The following is a 14,228-nucleotide window of genomic DNA, read 5'->3' as shown; positions in this document are numbered from 1 at the left end:
CTCCCTAGATATCACAGGTGATTACATTCTCAGTATAGAGACCCTAGTGGCAAGAAGCTTCCTGGCAATTCTGAAGGCACACGGTTCAAGACCACCAGCTTCTCTGCAGAAAAAGGATGGGCAATATCCTCCTTTCAGAAGCAGTGCCTCTGAAAACCCACCAGAGGGTCAGCTATGCATCGGTTCCAACTCTACAGCATACAACACCATTACCTGAAAGACTGGAGGTTCAAATCCATCCAAACGTGCATCAGCAGAAATGTTTGGCAATCTTCTCCCAAACTATGAAGTTCCAACCTCACAAGTGGGATTGTCATGCATCAGAATCAACACGATAGCAACTAACAACAGCTCTGCTTACCCTCATATCACGAGGAGAGCTGTCAGCACTCGAAAGCCAAGTCTCAGCACTTCACCATATTTCTCATGCTCTTTTCTACAACTCCAAGAAACACTGAACAGGGCTGTCTCCATTTCTCAATCCAGGAGACATAAAATGCAAGAAAGTCAAACAATAATCCTGAAGTCACACTACTAACGTGCAGCCTGGCAATCTCACCGCCATCCTTTCTACGTGAGCAGTGGTAAAACTTTCCAAATCCTCAGTGAAACGACTTCCCCTCAGATGTTCTCAACCACAGAATGGTCCTCCAGGGGATGGAGTGACCCAGTGACGGCAGCCATGGTTTCAAGCCCAGCAGAGCCTGTGCGATGAAGCACGATGGGCTCACCTCCTGCGGTTCAGAAGGTCACTGGGGGTCAGCATCACCTCAGCCACACCTGAGAGCCAGTGGACACTCTGCCCACAACCACTAAAGTCCAGGAGATAGCAGACATGCTCAAACATCACCTGCTGCTCCTTCGTCTATTTCTTTTTAAATCAAATGCATCATATATGGAAACTATCTTTCCTCAAAATGTGACGAGTTAGCTTTATAACAAATTAATTTTCATTTTAGGTTAAATTCTTCTAAAAGTTTAAGTTCTGAGGGGAAAGAAGATAATGCTCTGATATAAGTACCCAGATACTGCTGTCTAACTCTCCTTAATTATAGCTCTGACAGCTATTCCCTTATTCCACTTATTCAAACTCCAAATGCTCGTCTTCAACCAATGTAAGAATGCCTCCTTTCTAACTCTTGAGGTTTTTCTGAAGATTTAATCAGTATTGACAATGAAAGGGAAATATTATAGGCTCTAAAAAGAGTCATCAGTAAAAGCTGTCATTACAGTATCTCTTTAAACATTAAACATAATTCCATCCATTGTTTAGATTTCAATTGTCTTGTGAATATATTAAAATGTAAAACATTTGATTGTACTGTGTGATATTTTGTTTTTACTTCATACTACTCTAAGAGTCTACTATTTTTCAAAACAATGCTTGTTTCTAATGACGATGCTAAGTGTTTGTGGCACCATCAGAGAATGTAAAACACTTTGGTATATTTTGAAAGCAATGAGGGAGAAGAAAAAGCTCTTCTTTCTAATCTAAACAGCAGACAACTTTCTTGGAAATCTTCACTATAGAAAGCATCATTGTCTGGTTCACAGGAAAAAAACAAAATCTGCATCGCTGAGACATCTGACATTGATGTGTTTTTGAGAAACAAGATCAATAACTACCTGCATTTATGGACAAAATCTGGCAACATCGCAGATCTAGGGTGGACCTCCATTTAGAAAGACCCCACTCTTCACACTGAAGACGCACAATGGATCCAACGAGTCACTATGGCCACCGTCAGTGCCTCCCTGGGAGATACCCCCTCAACCCAGCCACAGCGGTCATCCAGTCCACAAGGACATCTTAGGTAACTGCATACTTCTCTTGAGACTTCCTGACTTTTGGATGCTATTTTTCAGCAAAGGCAACCAGTCAACACTGCCTGGAGGATGTGACCAAATTCAACATGACCAGAAATCAGTCCATGTCAACAGCCTGTGTCACTTGACATGAGAGGGACACTTCTGTGGATTTATGTCCCAATGCACAACCTAAAACTACACAGGAGATTACACAAACCCCAAATGTAAAAGACTCAACTAAATTATCGATAATGACTTGTAAATAAGATAAATAAGATGTCTTTAAACTGTGGTACTAAAGAGGACGGAATACAGACTACTAAAGTACAAACAAATCTGTCTTGAAGGATGTCCCCCCCAGGGTGCCCCGTGGATGCGAGGATGGTGAATCTTCACCTCACACAGTTAGAGCATGTTGTTAAGCGGGGCCAGTCGAGCAGCAGGCTGGACAAGTACAACATCCTGGGAATGGTTAAAGGTCAGTGGAGGAGAAGATTCTCAACAAGATGGTCCGGTACAGTGACCACCACAATGGGCCTGAGCAGGGTAGAGTCTGTGAGGACGAGACAGAGCCATGTTTAAGATCTGTTGTTCCCGGGACCGCTGTGAATTACAGTGGACTTTATTGCCCTTAACAACAACAGCGGCAGCAACAACGGCATATTCAAATTTGGAGAAACTCATGGCAGGGGGAAATGTTTCGTACCAAATTTCTAAATGTGGAAATGTTTCGGAATATGAATTCTGAAGTTTGTATCTGCCGTGTCATCATCGTACAAACAAGGAGGCTAAAACAGGAGCGGTCTGCCACTCTTGCTGCTTCTGCTTACTTATTTATTTTTTTTATTTTTTTATAGTAAGGCCACTTGGTTGCTGAATATATTTTTAGAAGACTGTGCCCTATATTTTAAGATAACTGCTTCTCTCTTCTACTTAAGAGGACAATGAAACAATTGACCTACATCAAGCATCTCCTTCAAGCTTTCGTTTGAGAAGCCAGGCCTTCGTTCCTCAGCCCTCTTCCTCACCGACATCCTTGGGTGTAGCTTGGTGGTGGAGTTTACTCTTGTCTATTGCTTTCTGGTTATCCATTCCACTTCTCAATCAATCTATGAAATACACTTCTCAATCAATCTATGAAATACTGGTATGACGAAGTGTTGTCATCCTTACCTCTAAAGAACATTCTGGCTACATTTTCTCTAACACATCTGTTTATTCTCTTGGCAGTCCACAGGATAATCAATCATCTTCTCCAATACTCAAACTCAAAGACATCAACTGTTCTATCACCTTTATTCACTTTCCAGCTCTCAGAAGGTAGAAGGTCAGCAAAAGAGAAGAAGACCTTCTGACAAGGAGCACTGACACATGACTGCAGCAATGGGCTCAAGTGTGTCAGAGATGATGAGGACGGCACAGGATAAAACAGGGTTCAGAGATTGTTCACAGGGTCAATATGAGTTGTACTCAACTTGATGGAACCTAAGAACAACGCGAATGTGAATTATGTCAAATAGAAGAGTTAGCCGTGTGTGCGTGTGTGTGTCTTTTACCTGGCACAGTACCTATCACAGAGCTGTGGTTGGAAAATACCTTCCAGTGAGCACCCACTGCACGGCCACACCGTGTACTATGGGATGCAATGTCCTTCTGTCCCAATCACCTTTACCATTAGTCAGGGCACAAATCATCGTGGTTTCGGGGCTTCTCACTGGCTGTTTGTCAGAAGTAAATCCCCAGGCCTTCTCTCCCAGTCCAGCTTGGACTGGAAGCTACTGGAAACCCACTCAGTCCCATCGCAGCAGATAAAGCTCCACCACCACAGGGATGATGGATGCACTTGAGGAAACTGGTCAGGAACCGCACCTGAGACGCCATGAGGAAGGAGAATTCCACGGCTAAATAACTCTATTTGTGAACATTTTCAAGGAGACAGGAGGAGAGAGAGGAGGGAGGGAGAAGAGAGAGAAGGACAGGCTTAGTGGCACTGTGAAGTTCAAATTTAAACAAATTTCTCCAAATTACTATTTCTCTCTGGAGATCCCTAGACACAGAATTGACATGAATCACGCGTAACTATCAGGATGAAATGTCACTGATACAGCAGTTGTCTACAGATGCTTAACCCAGCAAGGGGGCTGCTGGCCCGAGTCGGCCACTTATCCTGGTGGGTCACCGGCTCCCCTCAGCCTGCACTGAAGGACACTGCATAGAAAGCTTGTCACAACAATTACAGTGTGCTAACACCCAATATCAAAGTGCCAGTTCCAATCTCACCTTCTTAAAACTCACACAGAAACAATGCAAGAATACAACTGGTACAGACTGAACTGTGGCTGTTACACTCGCCTCATCTCTCTGAACAAGGACCAGGCAGAATGTGTACATATCCAAGGGAAGACCACATTTTCCTATGAGTTTGAACCACACAGATAATAATCAGAAAATGCACAGTCCTGTCTAGATGCTCTGGAGTGCCTGTGACTGGGAAGTAACGGCACCTGCCCTTTCCAACTTCTGAGTTCCTAGTTCTACCTGATGAAGTCTTTGGTAATTATCTTTGTTTCCAGCCCCAGATAGCATGGGAGAGAAAATTAGCCATATTAAACAGAATTTATGGGAGGATGCTGCAAGTTCGCAGCCAGAAATGAGACATATTCCATGTTCAACTTCGAAATAAAAGCCGGGGGGGTGGGGGAAGTGCAGATTCTGCATGAAGAAAATGCATATATTAATACTTCATGGTTATGCTGGAGTATTAGAAGAGCTAAAAATAACCGCCTAAAAAGTAGTTCTCAAACTCAGGATGGATTTGCCCCCCGCCGAGCGGATCCAGGTCCACATTCCCTTTGAAGCCACCGGGAGTCCCACACTTCTGTCAGCAAACTAACAAGAGATAAGAACAAGGCCCTTCACACATTAACTCCTGCTAAAAAGAGAGCAGGGGGATGAGCTGGCTAGGCTCCTGGAGTGCCTTCTCTCACAATCTGATCAGACTGAGAGGAGCCAAATTTGTAGAGGATTCTCCCACTGATTTTGAAAGGAGTCCTGGTGGCACGATGGTTAGAGCCTTCAGCTGCTAACAACAGGTCAGCAGATTGAAGCCAGCAGATACTGTGTGGGAATAAGATGCAGCCGTTGGCCCTGGCACAGAGGACAGTCAGTCCTGGAAACCCTCAGGGCCATTCCACTCTGTTCTCCAGCATCACCAAGCATTGGGATCCACTCGATGGCTCCGGGGATGGCCTGTGTTACTGTGTGGATAGTGTTCTTTCTCTTCTAAATCTATTAAAATGCACATTTTATCAGGATGAGCTTCTCTAAGTAATTAATGTTACTGACTCATTATTTTCCTTTTGTATTAAACATCATTTTTCCCAATTGAAGAATCCAATTCATAAGGACGTCTTTGAGCAGGACCTCGTGGAAAGACAGAGGCCGCCTTCTGGGAATGTGGATGCATACCTTCGTCCTCAGGAAGAGGAGAAGCTCTTTGTGACAAATACCGCGGAGGTGGAATGAAATGCATCAAAAATGTTCAGCCAAAGTTTCAAGCCAGTTTAGATGTAAAGCAAAATGACTCTAGCATTTCGACGGGCTGGATCTCAACACGGGCAACAGGCATACATCTTCCCTGATGAGAAGGGAAGAAGGGGAGTTGTGGCAAGCCAAGAGTGATGCTCATCACAGAGGAAGCTGCCTGAGGAAGAGGCAGGAGCGCACATCTGGATGAGAGGTAAGGCCTGGGGCACTGCAATGGCTGGCAGCCCATCGCAACCAGGAGAGAGGAAAATCCTGAATACCTGTAGCACAGACTGCGAAGCCTGGGAAAGAGTCACTCTTGTCAGACAATTAGGAGTCCTTAGGTGAGACATGGAGAGGTGAGGTAACGGCTGACTGGAAAGCACGATGTAGAGCCATGAGAAGGCTGGAAACGCCACTGCCCGCAGGGAAGGAAAAGAAAGGACCCCTCACTCCCTCCTCTCTGCAGGAAGTTCAGTGTGAGGGCTTGGTGATCTGCAACAGAGGGACACTTGGGGACAGCTGCATTCTTCTTCTTCACAGGGGAGCTCAATGAAAGAGTATTGGCAAGTGGCTCACTCTTTCACATCACGCACTCACAGTCAATCCTTTATTAGCTTCTGTCACAAAATAGCCTAGTGATAAGGAGTCATGCTGCCAACCCAAAAGCAGATGGTTCGAATCCACCAGCTGTTTTGTAGAAGAAGGATGGGGAATCTCTCCCATGCCTTCTGCAACCTCTGGAATTGGTCTGGAGGGGCAGCTAGGAGTAGGTTCCAACTCGATAGCACATAACAATGGCATCAGAAGCGAAGGGGGGACAATCCTGCAAAAATCACGTCACCAGATTTTAACTGAGCCTCAGGTTTCCTGGTTGAGCTGTCAGAAAGGGGCTAACGGGCTCCTCTCCTTTGGTCTTGAGGTAAAGCAACCCCAATTACTGAGCTGAAATCATAAAATCAGAAGCTATAGTGTATACTGTCCTCATTAGACCCATTGTTCCAATGATTGAATTGGATCTACTACAGAGAACATCTATCTCTTCTCAGCGACCAGTCCTTACAACTACCTGAATCCTCAACTCTGGATGGAGGTGTAAACAAATTAAACATGCTTTCTCTGACATCTATGGTTCAGTGTCTAAAAACTGAATTATTCACATGTAACCATACTTTTGCCACCTTTGAATTATATACAGTGGGATAAAACTGGGCAATCTAATCCCGTGTGATTTACTGCCTATGAGAACTAGCGAAAGGGTCAGCTATGAGCTGGTTCTGGCTCAATGGCAAATAACAACAAAAGTTATATACAAGTATAAGAAACCCTCATATTCCCGGTATCACTATATATTTTCCAAGCTTAAGTTAAATAAGTTAAAATTCATATATAATGAAGAAGATGGAAAAAAATAGTTACATCTGGGTTAACTGAAGACATTTCACAAATATTTTTAGCACATTAGTTCTCAAAAGCTACTTCAATTACTGTATGTATCATTATTTACAATTTGCAGATGAAAAAAATTAAAGTAATACTAGGTGTCATGTCTAAAGTTATACTAACTAGTAGGAAGTAAAAGACCCAGCATTAAAACTGAAGCCCAGCACATCCCACACATACCCCTTACGTGACCAATCCTGCTACAGAACCCACTGAAGTCATAGTTTTATTTACCAAATGACCTACATAGTTGAGCAAGCTAAGAATGCAATCATCTAACAGGCAAGAGTTACAAGTCTCTTTAAAAAAGTAATGACTTGCTTTTTTCTTCATTATTAGCCATCTATACATTCTTCCATTTACTCCTTTCCAACACTGCATTCTCTATGTCCTGTAAACATTTCAGATCACAGCCAACCTCTCCCTCCACTAGAAAAAACATGGATAATGTGTCTCTTCCACACATACAAAACCACCCACACCTCCTAAGGTCAAAGTCACTCTTCTCTCTTCTTTTTCAGATCACCAGCTTAAAAAAGCACAATGTCATCATCTAACAAAACATGAGCCACACCAGAGAAGCTCTCAGACACTGCTTCCCCGGCAGATACAGACTGCTTTCCCAAGGCCCATCATTTGCCTCTCTTGTCTGTAAATTTTCTCTGCATCTTGAATTATTTGACTACCCTTTTAAACTCATTCCATCAACTGTTTGTGTTTTAGCCCAGCTTCTATCCTGAATCTTTTGCTGTGGATTGCTGTATTGAATTTTCAACATACAACATGCAAAAGATACATCTAAACTTACTTGCTTGTCACCTAAAACTGGCTAAAAATATCTTCTCTACTATCTCATGATATCCCATCAGAGAGCCACACACTTTCTCTCATAAAAATAACAGCAGCATCGGCCAGTGACTCTGTATACAGACACAGAGAATTTGAGAAACCTTAACAGGAGAAGGCTGGGCAATCTCCTCCCGTGAGATTAACTGCCTCTGAAAACCTGCTGGGGGGTCAGCTATGGGTCGGTCCTGACTTTATGGTACACAACAATAACAACAACAAGAAGACATGCATTTTTAGAATCTTAAACTGAGTTAAGGAATGAGTTGTGTATAATAACTTTTACAAAATATTATATAAAGATTACAAATAAGAAATGTTAAAAAAAAAATAAAGCTCAATTATTATGACATTTAAGGGACCTCCAGTAGCTTAGCGGTGAGGAATTGTGCTACCAGTTGAAAGGTGGTGGTGGCCGTGTTGCTGTTGCCTTCGAGTCGAGCACAACTCATTGCAACCCTATGAGCAAAAGGCCTGAAAGTCTCTCTACAACTATCGACATTTATCAAAAGTCCATAGAGTTTCTGGAGGGATGTTGTTTAGGAAGTGGATGCCACTCTTGCTTCCAGACCTAGAACAGAATGTTCCAGTTATAGAATGTTATTGGTCGAGTCACCTGCGATGCATAGCGACCCTCTGTACAGCAGCTCTAAACCCCTCCCTATCACGGTACAAATGCGCCAGGTGCTCCGAGGAGAACAACGGACAATCTCCTTCTATGTGACGTCCTGCTTTTCAAAGCTCCCTGGAAGGTCAGCTCTGCATCAGTTCTGACTTGACAGGACACAACCACCACAACTAGGCATGCATTTCTACAATCTTAAAATTGTGAAAGATGAGCTGCATATCACTTCTTAAAATATCATATGAAGATAATAAATAAATGTTAAAAAAATACACGGATTTATGAAATGCCCACTTTGCTTAGCAACTCTGCTCAAATCCAAATAAATCTGTGCGAGCATTTTAGCTGCCGTTTGAAAATTTTCATTCTCACAAATAACTGCTCAGGGCTTAGTGCTCAGTTGCATATTTCAGGTCTTTCTATTGATGAAAGATTGATCAGGTTGTTCAATATCCATCAAAAAGTAATGACAGTAAGAGCTGGATTCTTAGTTAAAATGTTGTTCGGTGACATCAGTCCACCATCCCTCAGAGAGGACCCTCACTCTGGTTGCTACTCTCTCTGTCATTTTTGCAAAGAAACACAAAAGCAACCAAGTGATGTGAGATGAAAGATGAGAGAAACTCAGCACATGCCACATAGAATACAGTTCAGTGTTGCCAACGAAAACAGAACGGCCAGCGGGGGAAGATTCAACTCCAAAACACACCCGCACTATCATTACACACTCTCTTTAGGACAGCAAAGTGTTCTAAATGGGCTGAAAAAAAAACCAAAACACAATCTACATCCCTAGAACCTTTCACCCACTCTACTTATTCCTACAACATAAGCAGCATTTATAAAACATAGATGCACAAAAGGAGAATAATATTTAATAATGAATATAACAAATAATTCCTTGAGATATGTGTGTGTGTTCACCAACAAGAATATATGTTAACCCTTACTAAACCTGCTCAAGTAGAAAAGAGAAAACCTGGGGAGTAAACAGCAGAGACTTCTGCTCAGTAATGCAGAGTTGCACCCACAAATAAATTCACCAATCTGGGGCACCTTCGTTCACCAGGAAGAGAAGCAGAGAACTGAGAAAGTAAGAAAGGACATTCAGACTTTGGGTTTGCCGTGATGCACCAGACTTAGAAAACCCAGTGATTCAAAAACTTAGTTAAACATCAAAGCGAGAAATTCAGGAAATCTTTAAAAATATTAACTAATCTAAACTTGTAGCAAGCGTGGAAGGAGGAGTGGCATCCACTTCCATAATAGCTTGCCTCCGGAAACCCTATGAACCTGGAGAGAGGATGAAAGGCATCCAAGCGTCTTCGAGGACTCTCCTTCTTAGGGTCGCTATGAGTCACCTGCGACTCAACAACAACAACAACAAACAAACTTGTAGCAGACTGAGGCTGGGACTGGTATACGAGGAAAGTGGAGGAAAGGCCAAGCTCTCTGGACGTGCCCCCTCCACAGTCAGCTCTGAGTTACCCAATGGAAGCACCAAACATCCAGACAGAAGGAAACTGAAAAGTAAACACGATGTAGCTCCCACTGGCCACCGAGCCAACACATTAATGGTAACTGCACCACAAACTGCCCACAATTAGTCTAAGACGGCTTCTAACAGACTTCTGCTCACATTCACTTTTAGTTCAAATAGAAAAAAAGAAAAAAAAAGAAAGGGGGAAAAGGGACACATCAAAAGCAAAGGTCTCTCTAAACATAACCACTTTCAAAAGTGCCCTTGAATGTTCTACACTGGCTCAGAAATTTCCCTTTGTAATCTTGAAAGTTCAGGAATCAGGGAAGGACACGTGAGTACCCAGTTAGGATGGATTTCATTTATGCGGCACCCACAAACAAGGAGAAGCTAAAACCCCACGCTGCTGCAAGAGAGAAGTCATCTCTATCTATCAGTGATGCTCCTGGAGGCTTGACCATCACGGTACACAGGCACCTGCAGGATCCGCACCGTCTCCAGAAACAAAGGCATCCCAGGCTACCTCATACCTTCACTCTGCTGGATCATTTCCTGAGAACGACTGCACAGTGGCAAATGCTACGTGTAAGAGTGACAGTCCTGTGCTGTCTGCCTCCAAAGCAATAATTAGCAGTTCTCCACGTGGCCGCAAACATTGACCGTGACCATGTGCACCGTGGAACGTGAACGCCCTACCTTTCCCACGTAGAGGGGGTCGGAGCCCATGTACTCCTCCAACACGAAGAACTGATTCCACACCCAGCTGCGCTTGGTCCGGGACCGCCCTGCCTGGAAATAGGGCTTCGAGCTGGGCCTGGAGAGCTCGGCCTGACTCGTTCCACAGAGACACAGTAAGAGGGCGAGGAGCTGCAGAAAGTGGCAGAACTCCACTTTGCCCACCTTCATCTTCTGTTTCCTTTGCTTTTTCCTGTGTAAGAGAAAAACCTTGACAAGGGAAAAGGCAGGTACAGTTGGTGCAGGGCAGCTCTAGCCTCCGGCAGGGTGTCAGCTGGGTGTCCAGAGATGATAATTCGCAGGGTGTTCGATGGGACAAGGTCACTGGTGCCGAGAAGCGTCGCCCAAGTCCAGCGCCACAGGCACCTAGCAGGGCAAAGACAAGAGCTCACGTCAAAAGCACACGCAGAATAACGTCCTGTCATTCACCAGCTCCAGGCTGGGTTGCCCATGATACACCATTATTTGCATAACCATGAAAATATCAACGATATTCTGGGATAGAAAATGACAATGATGTCATATTTGTAAATCATATCAAATATTGCTGGCGCAGAATTCTCCTCACCCCACACTGCGACTTTACGATTTTGCCTTTCTTCTTAGACTGTTTCATTTTAGCACATGATTTACTGAGCATGAGCACAGGATTTTTTGGAATTCTTTTAATGCTACCTTTTCCCCCTCCTTCTTCCTCTTCTTTCATACTGTACCCAGTCCTACTCGTTATTAGATTAGGAAAGCAAAGCTGGCCAGTGCAGATATTTAACCAAATGAGACGGCCCTATGCAGATTCAAACCTCTACTGTGAACCCAAGAAAAGAAAAAAGTAGTACGAGGTGATTTGAGGCTGGCTGAGTCAGCCTGAGTCACAGGCCACCAGCTGCTTTCATGTATTCGAATGTGACTGTGATCAGCTTAAAAGCTTCCAGGGTTCTTTTCTCCACCCTTCACATTCATGATGAGGATGGTGTGTAGCGTGTGAGGCTACGTTCCCACTGCGGCTACTGGCCTGACCACCGTGCAATACGCTTCGCCTCATTCATAGTCGTCGTTGCTGGGGATGTCACGTCGAGTACGCCTCAGTGACCCTGTGGGCAACAGATCTCAACTCTGCCCCATCCTGTGCCATCTGCATCATCCCTGACACCCCTGAGCCCACTGCTGCATCACCACGTCCACTGACCTCACTGGGGGCTTCCTCTCTTTTGCTGACCCTCCAGCTTTTCAGTATGATGTCATATGTAGCAGGATCCTCATGAAATGAATGCAAGAGCCATAAACTGCTCCAGAGGAGGGCGAAGACCCAGCTACACGCATGAGCTGAGGTCACTGCTAACATCCAACTAGGAGGATCTGGACGTCTTTTCGTGTAATATCCATTTACTCCAGTTACTGAACACTCATTATGCAAGAGAGATAAAATCAGCTGCAAAATTAAACTCCCAAACAGACCCCAAAACACAGAGGAAAGAGAATTTATGACAGAATGTTCACTTAAATCACTATGCTGCACTTCGGTTTATGAATTCATTGTACTAGCTATAAATAAATCAACAATAGAATAATTAAGGAGAAAAATTACCATTTGCTGCTTCTTGGGGTTTTGGGGGGTGGGGTGTAGGCAGAGAAAGAAAAACGCCAACACTTTTAAGATGAAGCCAAAGGATACATTTTCGGCAACTGCGTCTGCACCCTGTCCTCACAGTGTAGGACCCCCATTTTCTCATCTGTTTCTCATTAAACAACGATTGGCTACTCATTAGACACCACTGCTGACAATCCAACAGCTTCCAGAAAAGGACTAAATAGTGTGTTAGAAATATAAAAGTTAAAAAAAAAATTGTATTCAGAAAGATACAGCTACAGACTCAAGTTGACAGCTCTCTGAGTATCTGAACTTATCGTGACTGTTGGGGGGGTGTTGTTGGGTTCCGTCGAATTGGAACCAGAGCGTAGACGACCCTCCCACAGGGTGTCAGAGGCAGTTAATCACACAGGAGAGTGCTCATCTTTCTCCCATGTAGCAACTGGTGGATTTAAACCACATGCCTTTGGGCTGTCAGGACACTTTCTTACCACTAAGCCAGCCAAGCTCCCTTATCATGACCGTACAGGACAGAGTAAATCAGCCCTCCAGCGTCTCCACGGATGACACATTACATCAGAGAGTACCTTAGCTTTCTCCCATGAGCATCTGGTGGGTTAGAACAGCTGTCTTTTCGGTCAGCAATCTGAAGCTTAGCCCACACATGACAGGAAGATGCAGGTGACCTCACATGGCTCAAAGTAACACTCAGTTCCACAGGATTCTCGGGGTCTCATTTCTGGAAGATTACCAAGCATTTTCTCTCCTGCACCCCTAACAGACTCAAACCTCTAACTCTGCAATCAGCAACTGAGGGTGTTAACCATTCAGGTTACCCAGAAACAGGCAACGTCTGTGTATTCAGACCAAATAAATATTCAAATTCTGGGTCCTTCATTTCTTACCGACCCATTCTTGGAGTCTGATAGACTCATTGCTGTTGAGTTGGAACTTGGTGATAACTGACGCCCCAGCAGAGGTCTGTGGAACCTCTTAAAGGAGGAGATTGTCCATCTTTCTCTTACAGCTGGTGGATTCGAGCTGCCAGAAAGACTGAACTTCGGGCTGGTAGCACAGGCCCTAAGCACTAGGTTACCAGAGCTACGCTATAGTCATTTATTAAACTTATTTAAATTCAAAGAAGTTTCAAAACGATGCCTCAAAACCCTTAAAGTAAAAATGGTAACAACCACCAAAGGAACTAGCAGGTTTACCCTGAAGCAGGTGAAGCCAAGCTGCACCTTGGAGGCAAGAATTTTGAGGCTCGGTCTCACATATTTAGTGCATGTTGGCCAGGAGGGACCAGCCCTTGGAGAAGGATATCATGCTTGGAAGGGTGGAGGGACAGCACAGGAGAAGAAGACCCCAGATAAGATGGTTTGATACAGCAACTGGGGTAATGAGAGTAGGTGTGTCAGAGTCATTGAGATTGGCCCAGGAGATAGCAGAGCTCAGAGCTATTGTGCACAGGGTCACTATGAGTTGTGGTTGACTCAGCAGCACATAGCAACAACAACATGCTTCTAATGGATAGGTTTCAGTGAGCTCTGGTGACATAGTCCATATGTGGTTTCACTGTTAACCCAAAGCCTGCACTTTTCCAGTGGTTTGAATCCACCAGTCTCTGCAGAAGAAAGATAAGTAATCTTGTTCTTTGTGTTCTGTAGCCTTTGAACCCCAATGAAGGTCAGCTATGACTCTGTTTCAATTTTCACTTGCTGGCTTAAATGAGTTTATTATGAAAGCTATGGATAGTGTCTGATACATATGCTCATTAAAAAATACATATATAAATTTATCCTTATCTAAAAAGTATTAAAAAAATTACACACAAAACAAAGAAAGTAAGTCACATTGTTGGGATTCTTTTTAATTTTATGAGATAACTAAATTTGAAACAAACTATGGTAAAGTGAGAGTCTGTTTATGAAGTAATGCTAGTTTTTGCTTTAATGCTATTTATAGTAAAATGTTTCAGGCATTTCTTACACTAAATGAAACATTCTTAGTAGCAGGAACCAGAGAACTCTACAAATCAGGAATCAAAATGTCTAGATGGAAATGAACAATGGCTCCAAAATAATATAATTTTTATAAAGAAGATAAATTTTAAAACAAACAAAACAAAAAACAGGTAATAATTTATTGTGATATATATTGTTGTTGTTGTTGTTGTT

General features: G+C 43.5%; 1 protein-coding gene across 1 annotated transcript in view; it reads right to left on the bottom strand.

The window, feature by feature from the left end:
* CDH7 (cadherin 7, type 2) overlaps nt 1–10,634 on the bottom strand; it is a 152,698-nt gene extending 142,064 nt beyond the window's left edge. The window contains exon 1 of the mRNA XM_006892742.1: nt 10,425–10,634. Within this exon, the coding sequence (XP_006892804.1) occupies nt 10,425–10,634 (210 nt within the window). The remainder of the gene's footprint in view (nt 1–10,424) is intronic.
* Nucleotides 10,635–14,228: the final 3,594 nt, after the last annotated feature.

This window comes from Elephantulus edwardii, unplaced genomic scaffold (genome assembly GCF_000299155.1).
Source record: "Elephantulus edwardii isolate Elephantulus edwardi_28Jun2011 unplaced genomic scaffold, EleEdw1.0 scaffold00118, whole genome shotgun sequence".
Lineage (NCBI taxonomy): Eukaryota > Metazoa > Chordata > Mammalia > Macroscelidea > Macroscelididae > Elephantulus > Elephantulus edwardii.
This window is presented reverse-complemented; position numbering and strand designations above follow the sequence as displayed.